The 13,968-nt window shown below is 46.1% G+C and overlaps 1 protein-coding gene across 2 annotated transcripts in view; it reads right to left on the minus strand.

Annotated features, from left to right (window-relative positions):
- Gpat4 (glycerol-3-phosphate acyltransferase 4) overlaps positions 1-13,968 on the minus strand; it is a 44,509-nt gene that overhangs the window by 4,633 nt on the left and 25,908 nt on the right. For both annotated transcript variants that reach the window (XM_048330341.1, XM_048330340.1), the window contains exons 3-12: positions 9,432-9,501; positions 8,561-8,861; positions 7,757-7,831; positions 6,816-6,905; positions 6,542-6,635; positions 5,866-5,981; positions 5,012-5,067; positions 4,464-4,549; positions 1,159-1,287; positions 994-1,073 (exon numbers count right to left, since the gene is read on the minus strand). In XM_048330341.1, the coding sequence (XP_048186298.1) occupies positions 994-1,073; positions 1,159-1,287; positions 4,464-4,549; positions 5,012-5,067; positions 5,866-5,981; positions 6,542-6,635; positions 6,816-6,905; positions 7,757-7,831; positions 8,561-8,861; positions 9,432-9,501 (1,097 nt within the window). The remainder of the gene's footprint in view (positions 1-993; positions 1,074-1,158; positions 1,288-4,463; positions 4,550-5,011; positions 5,068-5,865; positions 5,982-6,541; positions 6,636-6,815; positions 6,906-7,756; positions 7,832-8,560; positions 8,862-9,431; positions 9,502-13,968) is intronic.

Below are 13,968 nucleotides of genomic sequence, written 5' to 3' on the forward strand. Positions count from 1 at the left end.
AGGGTCAGTGCTCAGGCCCTGAGTCCAAGGCCCAGGACTGGCCAAAAAAAAAAAAAAAAAAAAAGGCCATAACAATGGCCACGCTAATCATCTGGGAATCCAGTTCAGCTTGAAATTTTAACATCTATCTTTTGTTTTCTTGTGTGGATCTTGTAAAATCCCATCTGCAGCTGACTCTTACAATGATTAAAAAAGGTTTTTTGCACTACTGGGGACTGAACCCAGGGCTTACCCACCACTTTGCTTTTGTCTGGACTGGCCTGCAATTCGCGACGCGCCTGCCTCTACTTCCTGCGCTGCTGCGCAGTAGTGCACCACCGTTCACAACGCTGAGCCCGTCCCCAGAGCTGACGTCTCCACAGGGCGGCAAGTTTACCTGACGCAGCGTACGTCTCTACGATCTCCTGATGTGGAGGGTAAGTACCCCAGGCTCTAGAAGGAGGGCAGTAAACTCTGGCCTGAAGGCCACACTTCACATTCAGCTGCCCATCTGTTCTTGCAAATAAAGTTTTATTGGAAAACAACTATGCTTATTTATTTTGTGGATACTTTCACACTATAATGGCAGAAGAGGATGTAACAGGAATCATACAGCCCATAAAGTCTAAAATAGTTACCAACTTTACAGAAAAAATTGGTCAACTCTACTCTAGTAGGCAACAAGCAAAATGCAATAAATGAAATATCCTTCTTTCTAAGAATGGTCTCATTTTTGCTAAATGCACAGAGGAGATTGCCACACCAACCACAGTCCATCCCCAGCTGGAGATTGCAACTGTGTGGGCTCCCACAGGCTGGACGAACCCCAGGGAAGCAGTCAGCTTCGTTCCAGGCATCGGACACCATGTTCCCGAAGGAAAGGCAGTCCAAGGCAATTCTGAGGAGAAACCAGGGAAAGGGACTCCAGTCCTCCCTGGAGGACACCACCACGGGGGCACCTGCTCAGGTGCATTGTAGACTTGACTTACTCAGCTAACTGTTGGCTTTACTTACCACAGCAGGTCCACCAGCCCTCCCTGCCTGGCGATGGCAGACTTCACCCTGTTAGCAAACTGCACAGCATCTTCATCTTCCTGTAACCAAAAAGGAATCAGACCACAGGGCCAGACTCCTGGCCGCAGGCAGCTGAGAGAGGCCTGTGGGGCTGGAGGCTCCTACCTCTCTGGTCATGGGAGGCAGGTACCACACGCTGCAGACGATAGCCCAGCTGGTCATCATTCTCAGCAGGTATGTCACCATCCCGTACTTGCTGCTGTTCCAGAATGCATCACCAAACTGAGGGTCATACTGAAAAACACGGGAAGCTGAGGTAAGGAGTGAGTAGCTTGGCCACGCGTGCTGCAGAGCACGTCTTTGAATGGACTCATGGGGCAGTACCCGGAAAAGAACATGAAGAAAGCAGCTCTGCCCATGGCAGCCCTGCCCCCGAGCCCCTCAGCTGCCCTGAGCTCTGCGAGGAGCATCGGGAAGGCTGCTCTTGACCGCCATCCTCCAACACCCGGCCACTGGCGTCATCCTCACTCACAGACACACACACTCTTCTTATTAAACTTTCCAGATCCACCCCAAATCAGAAAACCCACTCCATACACCCATTTCCCAGATCCAACTAGTGCCAACATTTCACCATCTTCACCTGCCCCCTTATTAACTATCCCCAACATCATGGCATCCCCTTATACACGCGTCTAATATACATCCACATTAAGTATCTTCTTGTATAATTGCCAGCTTTTTAAATATCTTTCCCATGCCCCAGACTGAAGCACCAATGAGAGTTTATGATATGCTCTTACTATTTAAATGTAACTGCAAATACAACTTAAATATTTATAATTTAACGTGAATTATCTGTTTGGGCAGGAAGAATTTATCTGTGCTGACTTAAATCAGTGTCCATGAGTGGATGGCTCCATACTGAAGGTCGTCTCACAAGCTTCAGCCGGGCACTGGACTGGACATCCCCTTAACAAGCATCTGTCAAGAACACTGGTGGAGGCAAAAGCTGTCTCAATGATATTCTGGAGAAATACAGCTGTAGCTACAAACTTTCCTCTCGCCCAACAGCAATCCCAGGAGCAGGAAAGCCTGGTGTAAGGCGAGGTGGAGGAGGAAGTTATAAAAGAAGCAACAGGAAGATCTGGGTCTTGAGGCTGTATGAAGCATGGTGTAGTCTTTCAATATCTAGAAGGGCTGCCACTCTTGACTGAGGGGTAGCAAAGACTTTGGAATGAAGACTGGACTAATAAAAGATAAAATTTCTGCAGTGCCAATGTGCCACCAGTGTCCTTTCTTTCTGGGAGGAGGGCCACCTCCTGCAGGGTACCAGTGTGGAAGGAGTGTTGTAAGGCCCACCCCTGGGATGCCCCCATGCAGATCCCCCCTCCAAAGTCTCTGCCTAGTACCTGTGTTACCTAGGTAACTGGCACACCTGGAGGAAGCCACCTCCTCTCACCTGGCCACACCTCCCTGCCCCTACCCTAGATAAGGCATGGCCCAGAGGTAGGTCAGCCCTTCTCTCTGGCCATGCATCATCGTGGCCACAGGCCAGCAACAGTTCGGGAATAAGCTTTTCACTCCTGCCTGAATACTGCGTGGTGTTCTCATTCATCGGCTACCTACTTTAATAAACCTTACAAGCTTGAAAGATGGGGATCAACTGTACAATCCTCTTTCAGGTCTTCGTAGACTTAGTTATAGAATAAAATTAGACAAATATGCTAAGATTATAGCCCTAACTACAAAAAATGTTGAGACTTATTAACAGAAACTAAGAAATTTAGATTTAACTGTAGAAGGCTTAATGAATTCACTAAAAGAAAGTTAAGGGAGGATTTCAACAAATAAACTAAATGCATGACTACAAAGAAAGTGCTGTTAGCCAGGCATAGTGAGTGGCCTGCACCTTGGTTGGAGCTCAATGTCTTCCACTCTGAGCTGACACTGTACACAAACAATAGCACCTCAAAATCAGACAGTGACTTAGCTTCTGTGGAAATGTGATGAGCCTCGACATTACTAAGGTCATCCACTTTACTCTATGGACCAAATAAAAGTTCACATAAAGGTTACATGTATTTGTTTTTGCAGAGCAGCCCATGTTCCAAAAATGGGTAAGAACCATTCTCCAGAGCAATCAACTTCCAGTAGGTCATATTAAAATATCCATTCAGCAACTTTGGTGTGAAACCCAGCACCTGCATTTTAGCCATCGGCAGGTGCAGCTCACACAGCTGATGTTTAGGAATGATTGCTGAGGTGAAGGCCAGTCAGACTAGCAGTTCCCTGAGCACTCACAGGCCTGACTCCCATTATGCTGGAATGCAGGTCAGCCACAGGAGACATGTCCATCTGCCACATCATTCTCCACAAACTGCTCATTTACTCTAAGGCATCCTGCAGCCATTCTTGTGCCAGCCTTTCCGGGAACCCTAACCAGCAGGTAAAAGGTGAGCAGCCTGCACGAACTGTCCTACCCCAAAACCAAAGCAATCAAGAATTAATGCTCTGGGCTGGGAATATGTCCTACTGGTAGAGTGCTTGCCTCGTATACATGAAGCCCTGGGTTCAATTCCTCAGCACCATATATATAGAAAAAGCCAGAAGTGGCGCTGTGGCTCCGGTGGCAGAGTGCTAGCATTGAGCGAAAAGAAGCCAAGGACAGTGCTCAGGCCCTGAGTTCAAGTAACTGGACTGACAAAACAAAACAAAAACAAGAATCAATGCTCTGCAGACCTGCTAAAGCTCAATTCTAGGTACAAGTAGCTTGTCACTGCTGATCCTGCTGAGATTTCAGCCCAGGCACTTAGACCATACTAACAACAACAGCCTGTTTGGCAGAATAACGAGGTGAGGTCTGGATTCTTTAAAAAAAAAAAAATTATTATGTTTATGCTGTACTGAAGAATGAAACCCAGGGCCTCATGCATGCAAGGCAAGCAATCTACCACTAAGCTATATTCCCAACCCCAGATTTTTAAAGAAAAAATTTGGACCCACTGTGATACTCAAAGGATGGGAAGAAAAGAGGAGAAAAAGATGGTGAAGCTGGCTGGTTGGCACATCCCATGTGTCCAGGGAGCTTAAAAGGACAAGTTCACGAAGAGCTTGCTGGCATGAGATGGCGCTGCAGCCCAAGCAGTACGGTGTTAACACAGACCTGTCGGTCCTTCCCTCCACTGGATGGACCAACCTAGACCAAGTAGAGTGCTGTCCAGTGAGCTAGGTCTATAAGAATGAACTAAGTGAGAAGAGTAGACACAGAGCTGGTAAGAAGATTGCCGTTTTGAAATCTAGTGGAGGGCTGGGACCTGGTCCCCCACTAATGCCCAGGTCCCTGGACCTCTTTACTGCCTGCGATCTCCTCCTTTAGCACTTGGTTGACATGGCTGGCACCCAGGGCCAGCCTAGCTTGACAATGGTCAGTGTGATAGGGACAGTAGGCATTCTTGGAGGTCCTGTACCTTGATAGCAACAGGGTAAATGGTGGCTCCAATCTCAAAACTTCCCTTTTTGAACATCATCACCGACGTGTTATTAATACAGGTTCCTAAAATGGAGATAGAAGTAAAACATCTAAGTATATCATTCCAATTCTTCTAATACCTCCTCAGTTACCTTGTCATAATCCAACTCATGAACACTTTACAGAGCTAGGAAACACCTCTCATGACTATGGCGCCGGTTTGTACATCCCAACCTAGACAAGGGGCTGGGATACTGAGCAGACTTGGGAGAGCTGAGGGTTACTGCAAGAAACTCCAAGGCCTGCCATCAATATCATAGAAGAGAATCTTGAACTGAAAAAGCCCACACCGGGAAACTCCTGGGCTAACCTCTGAACTTTGTTCAGTTTTTAGTCCCACTCACAGTCTAAATGGGACCTAATATTACCCACTGCAAACAGACAACTCAAGCAAGGGCTAAGGGACAGTTTCCCAAGCACATCAGGGTCACGGTCTTAACTAGCCTTCCATCCCAAAGCTTTTTGTGGTCATCAACCCCTTCTTACCTTCTGGGAAGATAAGAATAGGCAGCTTGCTCTTATCTTGCACGTGTTCAGTCAGTCTTTAGAAGAACAAAATAAAAGCTCAAATGATTCTCTGCCCTTCATTATCAAAGCGTATTTATGTTTTTTTGTTTTGTTTTGTTTTGCCAGTCCTATGGCTTGAACTCGGCCTGAGCACTGACCCTGGCTTCTTTTTTGCTGAAGGCTAGCACTCTACCACTTGAGCCACAGTGCCACTTCCAGTTTTTTCTATATGTGGTGCTGAGGAATCGAACCCAGGGCTTCATGTATGCAAGGTAAGCACTCTACCACTAGGCCACATTCCCAGCCCCAAGTGCATATATGTTTGACACTAATTTAGATGGGCAGGCAAAATTAATGACTACTTTTAAATTCATGCAACTATTCAATACTAACGTCTGGACCCAGAGGACATTGCTAACTTGGTTCTGTCTGAAGGAAGCCGCTGACATACCCTCAATAAACCCTGGCTACCTGATTGCATAATGGTCACACTGGATTAAGTATCACTATTGTCTAATGAAACTTGATGGTCATTATGGTGGTACTGGGAGATGAGGACATGAAGAGAAGATTAGTCTTTCAAGGACTGAAAACTGCAGTCCTCAGGAGTGAGTTACCTTGAGCACGGGGAGGGCAAGGCAGGCCCTCATCTAGTCTGTCTACACATAATCGCTTGCCCTTCTGCTTTTCTCTTACGTTATGACAAAGCATAAAGGTCAAGCCAGATGGAGATGTCCAATTTTGAACTTTCTAGCTTCCAAAACTGAGGCAAAACATTTTTCCTTCTAAGTTTTCTCTATTCCTACAATGTTTTGTTTCTAGTGTCCATTTACCTCTTAGCCACCAGATGGCGATCTTTCACTTCAGACCGTTCAAACCAGATATGGGGGCAGGCCTTCACCATGGCTCTCTGAATCACACCCATGAGGCCTCCGTGCACCTGACCCACCTAATGCCAGACAAAGGAATAATTAACAGTGAATCCATTCTCACACAATTGCCCTCTGGTCCCACAAAGTAAGTATTCCGATCTCTCACCCTCTAATACTTGATTGCTAACTGTAGGTTTCTCTCAAGAAACCACTACTCAGATTCCCCAAATCCTAAATTTCTCCTTGTTTTGAGTGGTACCAGAGGTCTGTAAGCAAAAATATAACTGAGTACTTAAGTCAAAATAATCATCAAGTTCTATCAAGTACCCCTCCTTGGATATTCTCAGATGCCCTCAAGTCTAGCTCTCCCCTGGAATCTTCTACCATCTGACGGCCACATAGCCAGACCAAACAGTCAAGGCACAATCTCCAGCTACTCTGTTACTCTGGCTTGGAACAGCTCTTATCCACATTCTAAGCATTCCCCAGGGGAATCTAGGTTAGGCCCAGATGGAATCACATGCTTATTATATACATGACTCTTGTTTTGTGAAGAGTCCAAAAGTCTCCCAGAACTCACCTAAATAAGTAAAGTAAGTCCCATTTCAAGAAAGCAACAGAGACGGAGCTGGCTTACCATGGCATAATAGCCATCACTGGCTAAAATGATCACGTCGATGGGGGATGTATGATTAGCCACACAGATGCCACCATTTCTTGGTCTGTTCTTCCTGGGGGTAAAATGTATGCAAAGCAACAAGAATGGGTGTGTAGGAATTCAGCTGGAACACAACTCTCACCTCACAAGTGTCATCAGTAGCTAAATGAAGCTAAGGAGTATGGCTGAGTGCAGGCTGGGGTCACATCCTTGGCCACTGCACTCCCCTGGCCTCACTACCAAGTCCCCTCACCTGTCATGGTAGGTAATGATGGCAGTCAAGGCTCGCACGCAGATCCGGTAACACATTAAGTGAACATGTTTACTCAAGAACTCCTTAAACCTGCAACAACACAGTAAGATTTGGGGTATTGTCTGACACGTAGGAAGTCAGGACGAGCTGCTGACTCTAACCACCCAGTCTGCCAACCACGTTTCTATGCATTACTACATACAGCAAAACTGTATAACGCATTCTCATTCTTATATCCCCCCACGAGGAAACAAAGAAATGCAATAAGCTTGACTACGTTCGCCCACGTTATGGTTGCAACTCTACAATTACCAGCAAAAGGGAACCAGGGTCTCCGAGGTTCCTTTGCCTACTTATCTTGAGTGGAGCCAGAATCCAGCCTCTTCCAAGCCTGGCAGAAAAGAGATCTACTGGCTCTACAACTGAAGTTTCCAAAAAAAACACCCCCAAACCCTATGTTCCAGTCATTCTCTAGAACTTATTCTCTAGTAAGGTTATGAACCTAACACATAAAACTAAACAACCTGCTGCCAGGGGCAGAGATAGTGTCAGACAGTTTGATTAGTATATGCCAGTCCTTGGCTGTGACCTCCAGCACCACCCAAAAGCCCAACCAAACAAAACCCCAAGCCACCAAACATGCTATAAATAAAACATGTTGAGATCTGAGTCCCAGACTCTCCCTTTAGGAGTTGCTTCCTTTTTTATCTTAAAATAGGAAAGATACATGGGTTGGAGGCCAAAATAACAGTTCCTGATCAAGAACAGGCACTAAATGAAAGTCTTTAAGGTGGATGCCAATGTGAGCATGAGGTTTCCTTAACTACCTAAGATTCTTGGGTTGACAAAATATCCAAACAAGTGGTGGCCTTTCAGTGAGAGCCGCCACTCCCAGAATGCAGTGCCTCCTCCTCCCTGTAAAACATTCACACTCTACTCACTTTCCATTTGGCAGGTATCCCACTACAGTGGTGCCCACCACCAGCAGGCTGATCCCCGTGAACGCAAGAGCTATCCTGTAGAAGAAGACAAGACACGTCATACCAGCCCAGGAAACAGTGCCTGTGTGAACACTAAGGCAAGAATCATAAGAATACAGATCTTACGAGCTTTGAGTTCAATCTCCAGTACTGCAAAAAAACAACTGAAATTTAAAATAAAGAGTTCCAACCAGAAATAGGTGTTGCCTGCTATAACTATAGAGCTCCTGTGTTTCCAAATCGACCCTCACAGCTGGAGTGACAGGCCTCCCTAGAGTCAGCTGGGCTGCCCTCGGGCACCTGCTGTTCTGCTGGCTTCCCCTCTCTTCAGCGTTACAGCCTGGCAGAGGCAAAGCTGTGAAGCAATAAGAAGCAGGGCCTGAAGGTACCGGCATCTGGCACGGCACTCAGAATAGCACAAGGTAAAGAAAACCAGAAGTCAATACTGCCTCTGTATCAGAGAAGCAGGATTCAGGAAAGAAGGCCCTTGCCCAGAGAGGACAGGCCAGAAAGTACACCATGTTCCCTGGCTGGGTTCAGTCCATCTAGATCAGGCAGGCAATATGTCTTTAAGAAACTCAACTATTCCTGTCTAATATCCTGGATATCCACAGGTCATGAAACAATAATCGCCAGTATGCCCTTTAAGCCAGAGCAAGAGCCATGGTGTCCTCCTTCTAAGATGGAAGGAAGGGAGAAAGGGAGGGAGGTCCTGCATGGAGGTGGGCTGAGTACTCAGGCTTTCTGTCATGGCATGGTCCTCACCTGAGTGGCAGGAGAAAGCAATACCGAATCAGCACCCCTAGCCCCCATAAGACAGTGAGCCGAAGGCTGATGTACTGGAAGTTATAATTGGTTCTGCTCAGCAAGTTCCATGACTCCAACTCCTCTGCTGAGAATCTCTTGGTCACTTCATCGTCCATAATAGTCTCCATTCCTTTCCGGCAAAAGTAGAAAATGTCAGAGAGCTCAAACTCCAGAGTATTATCCAGAGCCTTACTACTACCACTTCGACGAATTTCTTTAATTTCTTCTTCTAGTGAAGTAGGATCTTTTGCAATTATTCCTGAAAAACACAACACATCTGTTAAGTGGTATGCTGCAGGAAAGTATGTGAAAAAAAATGCAGGGTACACAGCCTCTATCTTATGCCAGGAAGCCTAAGTGCAGAGTGCGCTCCAGAGAAGCTGGAGGTGGAAGCCAGCTCCTGAAGTCACAGTGGGAAGGCCTCCGAGGTGGGGCCTCATGGAGGAGCATTAGGTCACAGAGCTGCTGGCCTGTTAAAGGGAAATCGTGAGTGTACTAGGGCTAAGGGATGGAACAGCCTCATGATATGGGGTTGTTTTTAAAATGCAAACCTGGCCCCTCCTCAATTTTGCCACGTGACAGACCCCGTCCTTTTTTCTTCCCTTTCACATATCCTGCCATGTTGTGTACTCAGGAAGCCTCAATTTTCTGTCCACTAGAATTGAGCCAAATAACCTTTTTTCTTTTGCAAAGTACCCTGTTCTGGGAACTGTGTTATAGCAACAGAGACAAATTCAACCAAGGTTGAATGAATTCAACCAATGTTGAAAAGCACTTAAGAAACATATTTCACAGGACTCTGAGGCTAAGGATCAAGACTCGGTCTTACCATTGGTATAGGGCTTATAAAGCCGGTGGTTCTTCTCCTTGGCTCCCCTCTCCATTCTCAAGGTAGCCCACTGAGGAGGGAAAAAGAGATCCGTATCAATGAGATCCGCATCACTACCAGGCTGTGAAAGCCTCAATCCCAATCAGAGCAGATAGTAGCCAATGAGCACCCATCCTGAAAAGGGGCTCCAGTCCTCTCCCCAAGTAAGTTAGCAACTGTACTGAGCTGGGAGCACAGGGAGCCAAGGCCGCTGCTCAGGCTCTCATCTCACCCACCTGCACCTGTCTCCAGACCTCTGAGGAACTGACTAGCAAGCAGCCATGGCCAGCAAAGACAGACCGCCTTCAAAATATGCCCACAACCTAATTACCACAAAAAAGTGACAGGTTTTGCTTTCAAGAAGATGAAGGACTTATTTTAACTTTGAGAATATTGGTCTCTTTACCTACAAAACGAGATTACTTAGTTATTTAGAATACAAGGATACATGTACGTGGCAGAACTTACAAAAGCCAAGTGTGTTACATTAGGTGTCTTCATTACTACTAAAATCCAGACTATGGAAGAGAGCTAGGGAAACAAAAGCAGCTTTCTCTGGAGCGTTCTGCCTTCTCGAACAGAGTCCTCTACCTGGAGTAGACACAGCAGCTCTGGGTCCTTCTGTCATGGCAGAGGTTGAAGCCAGCTCACACTCCCTCAAGAAATGCGTTACCACTGAACACCTCCACAGTGAGTAAAGGAGATAAGAGATTGCAAGACAGGCCTCTTAAACTTTGTCCACAGTTGTGCACAAAGGAGAGAACTCTGTCACGGGGGAGAGAGCACTCTCACGCCACACGAGGCATGGGGCCCAAGGCATTCAGGGCAGACTGTGCTGGTGGAGCAGAAAAAGCAGAGAGACTGTTCTATAGGATGGGAATCAATCAGGGATCCAACCTCCACTGGAAACCTCTTCAAATGTCATTCTCTAGGAAGCTATAGGTAAATAGTAAGTATAAGTAAATAGGTAAATAGTAAGGTCCAAATGAGAAAAGTCAACCCATGCTTCAACACTTGGGATTAGGTGAGCATTTGCTGTCATTTGGTTCTATGAGTGCATAATCTTTTCTGGGGGGAAAATGTCAATTCCTAAAATGAGAGAAGATGAGCTTCCTGTTTTCTAAAATGAAAAAAGACTTGAGAAGAAAGCACGAGCTACATATCTAAATAGATGAACACATATTTTAGGGTTCCACATTCTAGCCAGGGTCCTGTACTGACACTGCAAGGATAATCAGAATAGAAACCCAACTCTGTACCGAATTCTAACTCAGACTACACTGCAAGAAGGAAGTAACACAACATGAGTCACTCAAGGATGAAGCGTCAGCACGCAGCTCTGAAACTTAGTTGCACACACCCCTTGCACCTCATCCCCTCTGGTTTCTGCACACATGCTTCTGCGTTTACTATAGCGCTGTCCACAGTCACAGGGTAGGGAACGAGAGGATGGGCTGGAGGAACCCTGGCAATCAGCTGAGAACAGCCCGTCAAGGGATGACTAGGGCAGCTCACTCAACCACCATTGCCCCGGCCTCTAGGAAAACAAACTCCCCAAACACTACTAACGCTGGTGGAGGAGTGGGAGAGACTGGACACACACACTAAACAAACTGCAGCTTGTTTAATTCAGTCCTGACACTATATACCTGGAAAGTGAGAGATCCCACAGACTGCCCCATCCAAATGCCAAAAGCAGGGCCCAAACTGTGGCTAGCTAGCACTTTGGACTGGCTACTAAACGGGGTTTCCACAACCTGCCACACTGGGCTCAATGTTTCATTTGCTCAGGTGTTCACAGATCTCAGGGAAACACTGCTATGTTTACAATTTATTACAAAGAACAAAGATCAAGATGTGCCTGATACAAGAGTTGCAGAAGAAAGATAAGGGGGTGGAGTTTTTTTTCTCCCCCCCCCCCCCAGTTGTGGGGCTTGAACTCAGGGCCTGAGTACTGTCCCCAGCTTCTTTTTGCTCAAGGCTAGCACTCTACCTCTATGAGCCACAGCGCCACTTCTGGCTTTTTCTGTATATGTGGTGCTGAGGAATCGAACCCAGGGTTGCAGGCATGCTAGGCAAGCACTCTGCCGCTAGGCCACATTACCAGCCCGGGGGGTGGTGTTTCTAAGCATACCATTTTTCTAGGCATACCACTCTCTAGCATCTAGAAGTTCATTAAATCCTTTTAAGACTTTTCATGGAGTTTAAGAGATTCTGATCTCCAACCACCCACTCCTGAGGCTCTCATTGCTTTAGCATAAGCTCAAATGTGGGCAAGGTACTCACTAAGAAAATATTAATCCAGGAGACATACCTACAGTTAGGACCTCAATGACAGGAGCTAGGAACAAAGATCAATCACATTTCATACTACAGGCCAGTGCATAATAGTGATATCTAGTAACTACACAAGGAGCTTCTCTGAACTGTCATTTTAAGTATAGTTTTCAGATACGGAAGAGACAAAGGGTAAAAGGTGAACCAATGCAACAGCAATGCTCACAAGACAATATGCTGTAAACCAAATGTACAACTGGGGGGGGGGCAGAGTGAGGGAACAGGGGAGGAGAGAGGGGAGATGAAAAATGAGGGAAGCGATAACAAGTTTCATAAGAAATGTACTCACTGCCTTATATATAAAACTGTAACTCCTCTGTACATCATATTGGCAATAAATAAATAAATAAATTTAAAAAACAGAATCCTGGGGCTGGGAATATGGCCTAGTGGCAAGAGTGCTTGCCTCACATACATGAAGTCCTGGGTTTGATTTCCCAGCACCACATATATAGAAAATGGCCAGAAGTGGCGCTGTGGCTCAAGTGGCAGAGTGCTAGCCTTGAGCAAAAAGAAGCCAGGGATAGTGCTCAGGCCCTGAGTCCAAGGCCCAGGACTGGCAAAAACAACAACAACAAAAATAAACCCCAAAAAACAGAATCCTAGGTTCAGAGTTCATTTCACCATAAGAACTGTCTCTTCCTGATGTGTCATTTGCAAGGCTATTCAATATCCGATTACTTAATTATTCCCTTTTCAGCTTCTCCCAGACAGAGACAATTTAAGGGCATTAACAATTCTGAGAGCTCTTAGGTAACATTAAACTGAATAGAGCCTGGCAAGTGAAATGCAGATGGGCACTCAACACAATTCTGATACAAGTTGAATTCCACTTCACAAGTTGAATCCACTGCATTTCCACCAGCTGGATACATCCAAGAACCTGACTCTGAAAACACCAGGCTTATACTTCCCCAGCAAAGATGCCATCATTTGACAGCTCTCTCCTCTAAGTCAACACTCTCTCTCACAGAAGGGCAAGCTCACATTTCCACTTACAAGTCCAGGCAGCATCCCCAGGCAGCAGCTGAGAATCTGTAGCAGCACACTTCCTTATTACTGCAGTAGCCCCCCCCCCCCACATCCCCACCTGAGAGCTGGCATCCTCTCCCTCCAGGCCTCCAATGTCACCCAGCCCTCTGAAGTGGCACTCTCTCACATCTGCTGGCTCCATGCGCCTTCCTTCCCTCCTTTATTCTGACCTATAAAGGCCACCATTAGCTTAACTGCTCTCTCCTCCTTCCTATACCTAAACACATGCTGCCAGCCTGATCATATCGCTTTCTTGCTCAAACCTTCAATGGATCTCCAATGCCTAAAAAAAGCAAGCTTCATGCACCCAATCTTTTTGCTTTAGTCAACGATGCACTGCCTGTAAACCAGATTGTACCTTTTCGTCTTCACCCAGTGAGCCTGAAGAATGTTCTGTCCTCTTTCAAAATCAGGTCTAATGCCAAATCTAGTCTAAACTGTTGCCTACCCAACTCCTTCATCAGAACTTTAATCTCTTGGTGCAACTCAACTGGCACTGCCTGTTGAATTAGGTGTAGGTGCACACATTTGTCTCTCCTATCAGACTACAAGTATTTTTGGAAGTAGGAGCTAGAACCTACCAACTGTGTAGTCTGAGAGTACTGGCACTTAGTAGGCAATTAATAAGGGCTGTACTTAAATCAACTCTTAGTATTTCTCTCCATCAAGGTGTCCATTTGAAAAAACAGACCTGAAATGATAAAATCTGAAAGTTCATCCCCATATCCTTCAGTGCGCCCTTACCTACTCAAAGTTACAGTAGACAGAATAGACATTCACTACTGCCAAGTGAGGTTAGAATTAACACTCCTCTCCAAATCAGGAAACAAACGGCAAAGTTCAACAATCAAGGTCAGTTTGGGAGCTATGGAAAATCCCAAGTACTCAAAGTGAAGGATACCTGCTCCCAAACCAAATGTTCACCCCACTCTAATCCCACACATACATCAAGACGACCTTCCAAATCCTCACAGCCACCATTACACAGTGGAGGTGGGAGACAGCCAGACTGCAAGGGTCCTATTATTTTCTCCTGACTTGATGAGAATCTTTCACCTCAGGCAGAGAAACACAGGTTTCTTCTCCGCTGTTCCCAAGTCATTTTCAACCCAGTGGGAATTCTATTCTA

The sequence above is a fragment of the Perognathus longimembris genome, chromosome 21 (assembly GCF_023159225.1).
Source record: "Perognathus longimembris pacificus isolate PPM17 chromosome 21, ASM2315922v1, whole genome shotgun sequence".
Classification (NCBI taxonomy): Eukaryota; Metazoa; Chordata; class Mammalia; order Rodentia; family Heteromyidae; genus Perognathus; species Perognathus longimembris.